At 49.5% G+C, this 13,597-nt stretch overlaps 1 protein-coding gene across 3 annotated transcripts in view; it reads right to left on the bottom strand.

Moving 5' to 3' along the window:
- The window catches only part of LOC106605892 (sorting nexin-27), a 77,960-nt gene that overhangs the window by 54,223 nt on the left and 10,140 nt on the right, over positions 1 to 13,597 (bottom strand). For all 3 annotated transcript variants that reach the window (XM_045698913.1, XM_045698911.1, XM_045698922.1), the window contains exons 2-6: positions 5,492 to 5,723; positions 4,903 to 5,095; positions 3,444 to 3,511; positions 3,051 to 3,155; positions 1,968 to 2,046 (exon numbers count right to left, since the gene is read on the bottom strand). In XM_045698913.1, the coding sequence (XP_045554869.1) occupies positions 1,968 to 2,046; positions 3,051 to 3,155; positions 3,444 to 3,511; positions 4,903 to 5,095; positions 5,492 to 5,723 (677 nt within the window). The remainder of the gene's footprint in view (positions 1 to 1,967; positions 2,047 to 3,050; positions 3,156 to 3,443; positions 3,512 to 4,902; positions 5,096 to 5,491; positions 5,724 to 13,597) is intronic.

The following is a 13,597-nucleotide window of genomic DNA, read 5'->3' as shown; positions in this document are numbered from 1 at the left end:
CGACAGGGTTAGGTCGGCGGGAGAGAGAGACAGAGAGAGAGCGACAGGGTTAGGTCGGTGGGAGAGAGAGAGAGAGAGCGACAGGGTTAGGTCGGTGGGAGAGAGAGAGCGACAGGGTTAGGTCGGTGGGAGAGAGAGAGCGACAGGGTTAGGTCGGCGGGAGAGAGACAGAGAGAGAGCGACAGGGTTAGGTCGGCGGGAGAGAGAGACAGCGACAGGGTTAGGTCGGTGGGAGAGAGAGACAGGGTTAGGTCGGTGGGAGAGAGAGAGCGACAGGGTTAGGTCGGTGGGAGAGAGAGAGAGAGAGAGAGCGACAGGGTTAGGTCGGTGGGAGAGAGAGAGAGACAGAGCGACAGGGTTAGGTCGGTGGGAGAGACAGAGAGACAGGGTTAGGTCGGCGGGAGAGAGAGAGCGACAGGGTTAGGTCGGCGGGAGAGAGAGAGCGACAGGGTTAGGTCGGCGGGAGAGAGAGAGCGACAGGGTTAGGTCGGCGGGAGAGAGAGAGCGACAGGGTTAGGTCGGTGGGAGAGAGAGAGCGACAGGGTTAGGTCGGCGGGAGAGAGAGACAGAGAGCGACAGGGTTAGGTCGGCGGGAGAGAGAGAGAGAGCGACAGGGTTAGGTCGGCGGGAGAGAGAGAGACAGAGAGCGACAGGGTTAGGTCGGCGGGAGAGAGAGAGACAGAGAGCGACAGGGTTAGGTCGGCGGGAGAGAGAGACAGAGAGCGACAGGGTTAGGTCGGCGGGAGAGAGAGACAGAGAGCGACAGGGTTAGGTCGATGGGAGAGAGAGACAGAGAGCGACAGGGTTAGGTCGGCGGGAGAGAGAGAGAGAGCGACAGGGTTAGGTCGGCGGGAGAGAGAGACAGAGAGCGACAGGGTTAGGTCGGCGGGAGAGAGAGACAGAGAGCGACAGCGTTAGGTCGGCGGGAGAGAGAGAGCGACAGGGTTAGGTCGGCGGGAGAGAGAGAGCGACAGGGTTAGGTCGGCGGGAGAGAGAGAGCGACAGGGTTAGGTCGGCGGGAGAGAGAGCGAGAGAGAGAGCGACAGGGTTAGGTCGGCGGGAGAGAGAGCGAGAGAGAGAGCGACAGGGTTAGGTCGGCGGGAGAGAGAGCGAGAGAGAGAGCGACAGGGTTAGGTCGGCGGGAGAGAGAGCGAGAGAGCGACAGGGTTAGGTCGGCGGGAGAGAGAGAGAGAGCGACAGGGTTAGGTCGGCGGGAGAGAGAGAGAGAGAGCGACAGGGTTAGGTCGGCGGGAGAGAGAGCGACAGGGTTAGGTCGGCGGGAGAGAGAGACAGAGAGCGACAGGGTTAGGTCGGCGGGAGAGAGAGACAGAGCGACAGGGTTAGGTCGGCGGGAGAGAGAGAGAGAGACAGAGAGAGAGCGACAGGGTTAGGTCGGCGGGAGAGAGAGAGCGACAGGGTTAGGTCGGCGGGGGAGAGAGACAGAGAGCGACAGGGTTAGGTCGGTGGGAGAGAGAGAGAGAGAGAGAGAGAGAGAGAGAGACAGAGAGAGAGAGAGCGACAGGGTTAGGTCGGTGGCAGAGAGAGACAGAGAGAGAGCGACAGGGTTAGGTCGGTGGGAGAGAGAGACAGAGAGAGAGCGACAGGGTTAGGTCGGTGGGAGACAGAGAGCGACAGGGTTAGGTCGGCGGGAGAGAGAGACAGAGAGCGACAGGGTTAGGTCGGCGGGAGAGAGAGAGAGAGACAGAGAGAGAGCGACAGGGTTAGGTCGGCGGGAGAGAGAGAGAGAGAGCGCGACAGGGTTAGGTCGGCGGGAGAGAGAGAGAGAGCGCGACAGGGTTAGGTCGGCGGGAGAGAGAGACAGCGACAGGGTTAGGTCGGCGAGAGAGAGAGAGACAGAGAGCGACAGGGTTAGGAAGCCTCTCTCTCTCTCTCACTCACTCACTCACGAGTTAGCACATGGAAAAAGACTAGTACTATGAAATAAAAGATGTCACTCTCACACTTACCAAAGGAGTGGTTTATGACCTCAAACAGAGCAAAGTAGCTGGCCGTTATGCTGTCCATTCCTACTTTCATGACCACAGCCTGTGGGAGAGTGAGAAAGGCCTCTGCATTAACAAGGAGGCCTGTGCATTAACAAGGAGGCCTGTGCATTAACAAGGAGGCCTGTGCATTAACAAGGAGGCCATTTACGGTCCAGCCTAGAATTGTTTAATGTGGGTCCAAGTGGTAACCAAGGTGCAGGGAACCAGGTGTGGCCTGATGTCCCGGGGAACCAGGTGTGGCCTGATGTCCCGGGGAACCAGGTGTGGCCTGATGTCCCGGGGAACCAGGTGTGGCCTGATGTCCCGGGGAACCAGGTGTGGCCTGATGTCCCGGGGAACCAGGTGTGGCCTGATGTCCCGGGGAACCAGGTGTGGCCTGATGTCCCGGGGAACCAGGTGTGGCCTGATGTCCCGGGGAACCAGGTGTGGCCTGATGTCCCGGGGAACCAGGTGTGGCCTGATGTCCCTGGGGAGCTAGGTTTGAGGGTGTGGCCTGATGGCCCTGAGGACTCGGTGTGACGGTGTGGCCCGATGGCCCTGGGGAGTCGGTGTGACGGTGTGGCCCGATGGCCCTGGTGTGACGGTGTGGCCCGATGGTCTAGGTGGACTAGGTGAGAGGGTGTGGCCTGATGGTCCTGGGGACTCGGTGTGATGGTGTGGGCTGATGGTCTAGGTGGACTAGGTGAGAGGGTGTGGGCTGGTGGACTAGGTGAGAGGGTGTGGCCTGATGGTCCTGGGGACTCGGTGTGATGGTGTGGGCTGATGGTCTAGGTGGACTAGGTGAGAGGGTGTGGGCTGGTGGACTAGGTGAGAGGGTGTGGGCTGGTGGTCTAGGTGGACTAGGTGTGACGGTGTGGGCTGATGGTCTAGGTGGACTAGGTGAGAGGGTGTGGGCTGATGGTCTAGGTGGACTAGGTGAGAGGGTGTGGGCTGGTGGTCTAGGTGGACTAGGTGTGACGGTGTGGGCTGATGGTCTAGGTGGACTAGGTGAGAGGGTGTATATGTGAGGGCTGTATGTGTAACTAGGGGTTAGGGGTGTGTTACCTGGTAGACCTGGTCAGTAGTACAGTTCTTGCGGACTCGGACTGTGACGGTGGTTTTATCAGGCATGGCTATCCTCAACTCCACATCTGATACGCCGTTATAGTTCTACGGAGATGTGGAGGGCAGAGATGACTTACGGCCAGGTGGGTGAGAAGGCAGTCACAGGACCACTCATAGGCCAGACATGCACAGACACACACAGTGTAGACAGAGATGGAAAAGCAGGAGAGAGGAAACTAAAAAGAAGAAAAAAGACAGATGCCAGCCCCATCTAACACATCCCAGAGGATAGGATGAGAGGAGAGAACAGCAGAGAAAGAGAGAGAAAGAGTCTAAAAAAGAATACATCTTAGAGAGAGGAATAAGCAAACACACTCAGAATGACACGCTTACCTCATCAGACTCATCAGACAGAAACTCCTGCATGACATCACTCTCCCCAATCACCCTCACTGAACACACTGTGAAGAGAGAAGGGAGAATGGGCAGGAGGATGGTGAAAAGGAGGGGAGAGAGAAAGTAGAAACACGGAGAAAGGCAGATCCATTGTAGACACTCCCATGAAACTCTATGAGTAGCCTGTTATCCTGACCTTCTCTACCTCCTCTCTAAGACACTCCCATGACTTCCTCTATGAGTAGCCTGTTATCCTGACCTTCTCTACCTCCTCTCTAAGACACTCCCATGACTTCCTCTATGAGTAGCCTGTTATCCTGACCTTCTCTACCTCCTCTCTAAGACACTCCCATGAGTTCCTCTATGAGTAGCCTGTTATCCTGACCTTCTCTACCTCCTCTCTAAGACACTCCCATGACTTCCTCTATGAGTAGCCTGTTATCCTGACCTTCTCTACCTCCTCTCTAAGACACTCCCATGACTTCCTCTATGAGTAGCCTGTTATCCTGACCTTCTCTACCTCCTCTCTAAGACACTCCCATGACTTCCTCTATGAGTAGCCTGTTATCCTGACCTTCTCTACCTCCTCTCTAAGACACTCCCATGACTTCCTCTATGAGTAGCCTGTTATCCTGACCTTCTCTACCTCCTCTCTAAGACACTCCCATGAGTTCCTCTATGAGTAGCCTGTTATCCTGACCTTCTCTACCTCCTCTCTAAGACACTCCCATGAGTTCCTCTATGAGTAGCCTGTTATCCTGACCTTCTCTACCTCCTCTCTAAGACACTCCCATGACTTCCTCTATGAGTAGCCTGTTATCCTGACCTTCTCTACCTCCTCTCTAAGACACTCCCATGAGTTCCTCTATGAGTAGCCTGTTATCCTGACCTTCTCTACCTCCTCTCTAAGACACTCCCATGACTTCCTCTATGAGTAGCCTGTTATCCTGACCTTCTCTACCTCCTCTCTAAGACACTCCCATGAGTTCCTCTATGAGTAGCCTGTTATCCTGACCTTCTCTACCTCCTCTCTAAGACACTCCCATGACTTCCTCTATGAGTAGCCTGTTATCCTGACCTTCTCTACCTCCGCTCTAAGACACTCCCATGAGTTCCTCTATGAGTAGCCTGTTATCCTGACCTTCTCTCTAAGACACTCCCATGAGTTCCTCTATGAGTAGCCTGTTATCCTGACCTTCTCTACCTCCTCTCTAAGACACTCCCATGAGTTCCTCTATGAGTAGCCTGTTATCCTGACCTTCTCTACCTCCTCTCCAATCCTTTCCTTTCCACATTTCTTCCTCCATTCATTTATTGCATCAACTTCCACCTTTTTCCAGTTATCCCTCCTCCATCTCATTCCACCCTTTCTATCACCTTTCCAAACGGTTTTTGCTCCATATTTCTCTGGCCTAATCTTTCTCCCTCCCTCCCTCCCTCCCCCCCTCCCTCTCACCTTTCTCCAGGTATTCCTCCAGTCCCCTGCGTCTAGCGTCTAGTTGTTGTTCAGACAGGGAGAAGGGCCATTTGCCAGGTATTTTGGGGAAGGTGTAGTTGGCAAACTCTCTCTTCAGGTTCTGGTTGAGGATAGCAAACTCCCTGTATCTTTTAGAACACAGCTGTCTGCCTGCCATGTACACATTATACACCTGCAAACAGACACACACAGTTGAAATATTCTTTAGGCATTTTTATTAAATTGAACCTTTATTTAACTAGGCAAGTCAGTTAAGAACAATGACGGTCTAGGAACAGTGGGTTAACTGCCTTGTTCAGGGGCAGAACGACATATTTTTACCTTGTCAGCTCAGGGATTCAATCTAGCAACCTTTTGGTTACTGGTCCAACGGTCTAACCACTAGGCTACCTGCGGCAATACCTACATGTTATGTACATCTTTCCTCAGTCATTTTATCTCTCCCTCTCTCCCCTGGTTGCGTTCAGTGTATTTGCATGTTGGGACAAATGCGGACAGGTTGTTCGCACCAGTCCTTCCCTCTCTCCACCCCCCCTTCCTTTCTTTCTCCTTCCGTCCATCTACTCACCACAAACCTCTCCTGGTTGAGTTCAGCGTGTTTGTATGTGGGGACGGAGATGGGGACGGCCTGTTTGTCGCTGTAGTCGTAGCAGGACTGGGCTGAGCCGTCGTCTCCGGGGTCCAGACAGTCAGCCTCCTGGGGAGGTACAGACAGCACGGCCAGCATCAGCTCCCTCTCCCCCGCACGGATCAGATCCACCACCTGCTTATGGGTCGCCCCCTCCACGTTCACACTATTACTGAGAGAGAGAGAGAGAGAGAGAGAGAGAGAGAGAGAGAGAGAGAGAGAGAGAGAGAGAGACAGGCAGATAAAGGGAGGTACAGATTGAATATTCATTCATAACTGGGCTAGGGTATAGTGAGTCATTATTGCAAATGAGCAGCAGCAGACATACATAATTAGAAACTAGCATTGGTTCTTTCGAAATAAAATGAATTCTGTTGTTGACGTTTCTTGCTGCCTAGTCAGTGTGTGTCTTGGTGTGAGTGGACAAACCCTCTTGTATAACAGTGATCATCCTATATTTAAGGGCCAGTCTGTGTGTGTCTGGGAGTGAATGGACAAACCCTCTTGTATAACAGTGATCATCCTATATTAAGGGCCAGTCTGTGTGTGTCTGGGAGTGAATGGACAAACCCTCTTGTATAACAGTGATCATCCTATATTAAGGGCCAGTCTGTGTGTTACCCTTGTCAAAAGGGCCAGTTTGTGTGTCTGGGAGTGAATGGACAAGCCCTCTTGTATAACAGTGATCATCCTATATTAAGGGCCAGTCTGTGTGTGTCTGGGAGTTAATGGACGAGCCCTCTTGTATAACAGTGATCATCCTATATTAAGGGCCAGTCTGTGTGTGTCTGGGAGTGAATGGACAAACCCTTCAGTATCATCCTTATTAAGGGCCAGTCTGTGTTCTAATGACACCCTCTTGTATAACAGTGATCATCCTATATTAAGGGCCAGTCTGTGTGTGTCTGGGAGTTAATGGACGAGCCCTCTTGTATAACAGTGATCATCCTATATTAAGGGCCAGTCTGTGTGTGTCTGGGAGTTAATGGACGAGCCCTCTTGTATAACAGTGATCATCCTATATTAAGGGTCAGTCAGTAGAGTCATGATAAGGCTGTCAGCAAGTCTAATGTTCACCTCAGCCGGAACTCTGACATCTCCCATGGCAACGGGGTCACGGTGGGGTCGCGTCACTCAGATGACTGCGTCAGAGCATGAGCTAGTAAGCTGGACTTGTGACCTCTGCAGGGACTGTGTATGTGTGTGTGTGTGTGTGAGAGACTGGGCCACTCAGATGGCAGTGTGTCAGGGCATGGGACTGTGTGTGTGTGTGTGTGTGTGTGTGTGTGTGTGTGTGTGTGTGTGTGTGTGTGTGTGTGTGTGTGTGTGTGTGTGTGTGTGTGTGCCAGCAGGAGTGCTGACGTCTGCACTGCAGCAGCCTATAGTAAATATTACAGTTACCAACTGTAGTTAGGCTCACAGTTCACACAGTAGAAACCAATCCTACCTTGAGGAGACATGATGTCAATGTGATATTTCTGTAGAAGTTCACAGGAAAAGATATGATAAAGTAGCCCTTAGCTTAGTAAACCCAGGCTATCTATCATGTTGTTACATCAGTGACTGAGAGGAACAGAACGCAGGCCAAAGGTTACAGCATCAACACACAACACTGCCAGACAGACCAACTGCAGAGGAGATGCTCCACAAGCACTGCAGCCAACACTGAGGAGGACTGGTGACATAAAACAAACAGCTCAGACTGATAACACACAATGACAGATACACACACTCCAATGTTTCATCAAGGAAACTGACAGTGTGTGTGGGTAGAGAACACAGTAGGTCCATTCTGTCATCTGTAGGCTTGTGTGTGTTATGCATCCAAACATGTTGATCCCTGCATGTATCCCTTACATGTGTCAAAACACCCAGACTCATTTCCTTAAATTACTACTCTCCAGGCTGGCTAATGTTTAACTGAAAGCTGCTGAGGTAGTCATACCACACACACACACACACACACACACACACACACACACACACACACACACACACACACACACACACACACACACACACACAGAGACAGACCAGACAGAGACAGACCAGACAGAGACAGACCAGACAGAGACAGACCAGACAGAGACAGACCAGACAGAGACAGACCAGACAGAGACAGACCAGACAGAGACAGACCAGACAGAGACAGACCAGACAGAGACAGACCAGACAGAGACAGACCAGACAGAGACAGACCAGACAGAGACAGACCAGACAGAGACAGACCAGACAGAGACAGACAAGACAGAGACAGACCAGACAGAGACAGACAAGACAGAGACAGACCAGACACGGAAAGACAAAAACACAAGTCTTTCTCCAGTCTAGTCTGGTTAGGACTCAGGAACAACTGTGGGTCATATAGCAGTGAGTGTTTGGACTGGACTGGAGGCTGTCATAAAGGCACAACTTGCAGACTTGTTTACGCTGCTGTGCGTTTTGTTGCCGATCTTACTTTGCTACCTGACGGTTTTTTACTTTTTCATTACCGTATATTTTTACTTTTTCCCTCACTCAACTTTTTTCATTCAACTTTTTCACCCCGGAGGTTTTATCTGGACATGGTTCGTCAGGACTTCAAACAGCCGAAGCTAAGTAACATTAACATGATGCCTTCTAATTGCAGTCGCTGTACTTATAATATACAGGAGAACGATCGCCTTACGGCAAGGATAGCTGTGCTGCAAGCCCAGCTTCAGACGCGATCGTTAGGCAAGGGTAATTTCAGTGTAGGAAAGGATGAAACAGCGTCTGTGCCACCAGTAAGTACAGATAGTAACGTTAGTATAAATCCCCTCGCACGGTCCCCACAGCCGGACAACTTTCTCATGGCTTCTGGAGGGAAACGCTGTAGGAATGCTCAACCGGTGTCGCTTATCACAGCCGACAGAAACTTTCAACCGGTTCTCCCCATTAAGCGAGTCGGAGGCCGAGACTTCTCTGGTCTCTACTCCTACCGTTGTGGGGTCTGAGACGCCGACGGCTCCCACCATTAGCTCTGACAAATTGAAAACCCTAGTCATTGGCGACTCCATTACCCGCAGTATTAGACTTAAAACTAATCATCCAGCGATCATACACTGTTTACCAGGGGGCAGGGCTACCGACGTTAAGGCTAATCTAAAGACGGTGCTGGCTAAAGCTAAAACTGGCGAGTGTAGAGAGTATAGAGATATTGTTATCCACGTCGGCACGAACGATGTTAGGATGAAACAGTCAGAGGTAACCAAGCGCAACATAGCTTCAGCGTGTAAATCAGCTAGAAAGATGTGTCGGCATCGATTAATTGTCTCTGGCCCCCTCCCAGTTAGGGGGAGTGATGAGCTCTACAGCAGAGTCTCACAACTCAATCGCTGGTTGAAAACTGTGTTCTGCCCCTCCCAAAAGATAGAATTTGTAGATAATTGGCCCTCTTTCTGGGACTCACCCACAAACAGGACCAAGCCTGGCCTGTTGAGGAGTGACGGACTCCATCCTAGCTGGAGGGGTGCTCTCATCTTATCTACGAACATAGACAGGGCTCTAACTCCACAATGAAATAGGGTGCAGGCCAGGCAGCAGGCTGTTAGCCAGCCTGCAAGCTTAGTGGAGTCTGCCACTAGCACAGTCAGTGTAGTCAGCTCAGCTTTCCCCATTGAGACCGTGTCTGTGCCTCGATCTAGGTTGGGCAAAATTAAAAATGGCGGTGTTCGCTTTAGCAATCTCACTAGTATAAAGACCTCCTCCATTCCTGCCATTATTGAAAGAGATTGTGATACCTCACATCTCAAAATTGGGTTACTTAATGTTAGATCCCTCACTTCCAAGGCAGTTATAGTCAATGAACTAATCACTGATAATAATCTTGATGTGATTGGCCTGACTGAAACATGGCTTAAGCCTGATGAATTTACTGTGTTAAATGAGGCCTCACCCCCTGGTTACACTAGTGACCATACCCCCCGTGCATCCGGCAAAGGCGGAGGTGTTGCTAACATTTACGATAGCAAATTTCAATTTACAAAAAAAAAACAATGACGTTTTCGTCTTTTGAGCTTCTAGTCATGAAATCTATGCAGCCTACTCAATCACTTTTTATAGCTACTGTTTACAGGCCTCCTGGGCCATATGCAGTGTTCCTCACTGAGTTCCCTGAATTACTATCGGATCTTGTAGTCATAGCAGATAATATTCTAATTTTTGGTGACTTTAACATTCACATGGAAAAGTCCACAGACCCACTCCAAAAGGCTTTCGGAGCCATCATCGACTCAGTGGGTTTTGTCCAACATGTCTCTGGACCTACTCACTGCCACAGTCATACTCTGGACCTAGTTTTGTGCCATGGAATAAATGTTGTGGATCTAAATGTTTTTCCTCATAATCCTGGACTATCGGACCACCATTTTATTACGTTTGCAATTGCAACAAATAATCTGCTCAGACCCCCCAACCAAGGAGCATTAAAAGTCGTGCTATAAATTCTCAGACAACCCAAAGATTCCTTGATGCCCTTCCAGACTGCCTCTGCCTACCCAAGGACGTCAGAGGACAAAAATCAGTTAACCACCTAACCGAGGAACTCAATTTAACCTTGCGCAATACCCTAGATGCAGTTGCACCCCTAAAAACTAAAAACATCTGTCATAAGAAACTAGTTCCCTGGTATACAGAAAATACACGAGCTCTGAAGAAAGCTTCCAGAAAATTGGAACGGAAATAGCGCCACACCAAACTGGAAGTCTTCCGACTAGCTTGGAAAGACAGTCCGTGCAGTATCGAAGAGCCCTCACTGCTGCTCGATCATCCTATTTTTCCAACTTAATTGAGGAAAATAAGAACAATCCGAAATTTCTTTTTGATACTGTCGCAAAGCTAACTAAAAAGCAGCCTTCGCAAATGGAGGATGGCTTTCACTTCAGCAGTAATAAATGTATGAACTTCTTTGAGGAAAAGATCATGATCATTAGAAAGCAAATTACAGACTCCTCTTTAAATCTGGGTATTCCTCCAAAGCTCCATTGTCCTGAGTCTACACAACTCTGCCAGGACCTAGGATCAAGGGAGATACTAAAGTGTTTTAGTACTACATCTCTTGACGCAATGATGAAAATAATCATGGCCTCCAAACCCTCAAGCTGCATACTGGACCCTATTCCAACTAAAGTACTGAAAGAGCTGCTTCCTGTGCTTGGCCCTCCTATGTTGAACATAATAAACGGCTCTCTATCCACCGGATGTGTACCAAGCTCACTAAAAGTGGCAGTAATAAAGCCTCTCTTGAAAAAGCCGAATCTTGATCCAGAAATTATAAAAAACTATCGGCCTATATCGAATCTTCCATTCCTCTCAAAAATTTTAGAAAAAGCTGTTGCACAGCAACTCACTGCCTTCCTGAAGACAAACAATGTATACGAAACGCTTCAGTCTGGTTTTAGACCCCATCATAGCACTGAGACTGCACTTGTGAAGGTGGTAAATGACCTTTTAATGACGTCAGACCGAGGCTCTGCATCTGTCCTCGTGCTCCTAGATCTTAGTGCCGCTTTTGATACCATCGATCACCACATTCTTTTGGAGAGATTGGAAACCCAAATTGGTCTACATGGACAAGTTCTGGCCTGGTTTAGATCTTATCTGTCGGAAAGATATCCGTTTGTCTCTGTGAATGGTTTGTCCTCTGACAAATCAATTGTAAATTTCGGTGTTCCTCAAGGTTCCGTTTTAGGACCACTATTGTTTTCACTATATATTTTACCTCTTGGGGATGTCATTCGAAAACATAATGTTAAATTTCACTGCTATGCGGACGACACACAGCTGTACATTTCAATGAAACATGGTGAAGCCCCAAAGTTGCCCTCGCTAGAAGCCTGTGTTTCAGACATAAAGAAGTGGATGGCTGCAAACTTTCTACTTTTAAACTCGGACAAAACAGAGATGCTTGTTCTAGGTCCCAAGAAACAAAGAGATCTTCTGTTGAATCTGACAATTAATCTGGATGGTTGTACAGTCGTCTCAAATAAAACTGTGAAGGACCTCGGCGTTACTCTGGACCCTGATCTCTCTTTTGAAGAACATATCAAGACTGTTTCAAGGACAGCTTTTTTCCATCTACGTAACATTGCAAAAATCAGAAATTTTCTGTCCAAGAATGACGCAGAAAAATTAATCCATGCTTTTGTTACTTCTAGGCTGGACTACTGCAATGCTCTACTTTCCGCCAACCCGGATAAAGCACTAAATAAACTTCAGTTAGTGCTAAATACGGCTGCTAGAATCCTGACTAGAACCAAAAAATTCGATCATATTACTCCAGTGCTAGCCTCCCTACACTGGCTTCCTGTTAAGGCAAGGGCTGATTTCAAGGTTTTACTGCTAACCTACAAAGCATTACATGGGCTTGCTCCTACCTATCCGATTTGGTCCTGCCGTACATACCTACACGTACGCTACGGTCACAAGACGCAGGCCTCCTAATTGTCCCTAGAATTTCTAAGCAAACGGCTGGAGGTAGGGCTTTCTCCTATAGAGCTCCATTTTTATGGAATGGTCTGCCTACCAATGTGAGAGACGCAGACTCAGTCTCAACCTTTAAGTCTTTACTGAAGACTTATCTCTTCAGTAGGTCCTATGATTAAGTATAGTCTGGCCCAGGAGTGTGAAGGTGAACGGAAAGGCTGGAGCAACGAACCGCCCTTGCTGTCTCTGCCTTGCCGGTTCCCCTCTTTCCACTGGGATTCTCTGCCTCTAACCCTTTTACAGGGGCTGAGTCACTGGCCTACTGGTGTTCTTCCATGCCGTCCATGGGAGGGGTGCGTCACTTGAGTGGGTTGAGTCACTGACGTGGTCTTCCTGTCTGGGTTGGCGCCCCCCCTTGGGTTGTGCCATGGCGGAGATCGTTGTGGGCTATACTCGGCCTTGTCTTAGGACGGTAAGTTGGTGGTTGGAGACATCCCTCTAGTGGCAAAGTGCTTTGGCAAAGTGGGTGGGGTTATATCCTGCCTGTTTGGCCCTGTCCGGGGGTATCATCGGATGGGGCCACAGTGTCTTCTGATCCCTCCTGCCTCAGCCTCCAGTATTTATGCTGCAGTAGTTTATGTGTCGGGGGGCTAGGGTCAGTCTGTTACATCTGGAGTATTTCTCTTGTCTTATCCGGTGTCCTGTGTGTATTTAAATATGCTCTCTCTAATTCTCTCTTTCTGTCTTTCTCTCGGAGGACCTGAGCCCTAGGACCATGCCTCAGGACTACCTGGTATGATGACTCCTTGCTGTCCCCAGTCCACCTGGCCGTGCTGCTGCTCCAGTTTCAACTGTTCTGCCTGCGGCTATGGAACCCTGACCTGTTCACCGGACGTGCTTGTTGCACCCTCGACAACTACTATGATTATTATTATTTGACCATGCTGGTCATTTATGAACATTTTAACATTTTAACATCTTGACCATGTTCTGTTATAATATCCACCCTGCACAGCCAGAAGAGGACTGGCCACCCCTCATAGCCTGGTTCCTCTCTAGGTTTCTTCCTAGGTTTTTGGCCTTTCTAGGGAGTTTTTCCTAGGGAGTTTTTCCTAGACACCGTGCTTCTTTCACATGCTTTGCTTGCTGTTTGGGGTTTTAGGCTGGGTTTCTGTACAGCACTTTGAGAATATCAGCTGATGTACGAAGGGCTATATAAAAATAAATTTGAAATTTGATGGGTAGGGGCTGAGAGGCAGAAGTTCTCTGGGACTGTGTGTGTGTGTGTGTTCTCTGGGACTCTCTGTGTGTGTGTGTGTGTGTGTGTTCTCTGGGACTCTCTCTGTGTGTGTGTGTTCTCTGGGACTCTCTCTGTGTGTGTGTGTTCTCTGGGACTCTCTCTGTGTGTGTGTGTGTGTGTGTGTGTGTGTGTGTGTTCTCTGGGACTCTCTGTGTGTGTGTGTGTGTGTGTGTGTGTTCTCTGGGACTGTGTGTGTGTGTGTGTTCTCTGGGACTGTGTGTGTGTGTGTGTGTGTGTGTGTGTGTGTGTGTGTGTTGTTCTCTGGGACTCTGTGTGTGTGTGTTCTCTGGTACTCTGTGTGT

The sequence above is a fragment of the Salmo salar genome, chromosome ssa02, assembly GCF_905237065.1.
Source record: "Salmo salar chromosome ssa02, Ssal_v3.1, whole genome shotgun sequence".
NCBI classification, from domain to species: domain Eukaryota; kingdom Metazoa; phylum Chordata; class Actinopteri; order Salmoniformes; family Salmonidae; genus Salmo; species Salmo salar.
The sequence above is the reverse complement of the archived record's forward strand: the minus strand, read 5'-3'. Positions and strand labels throughout refer to the sequence as shown.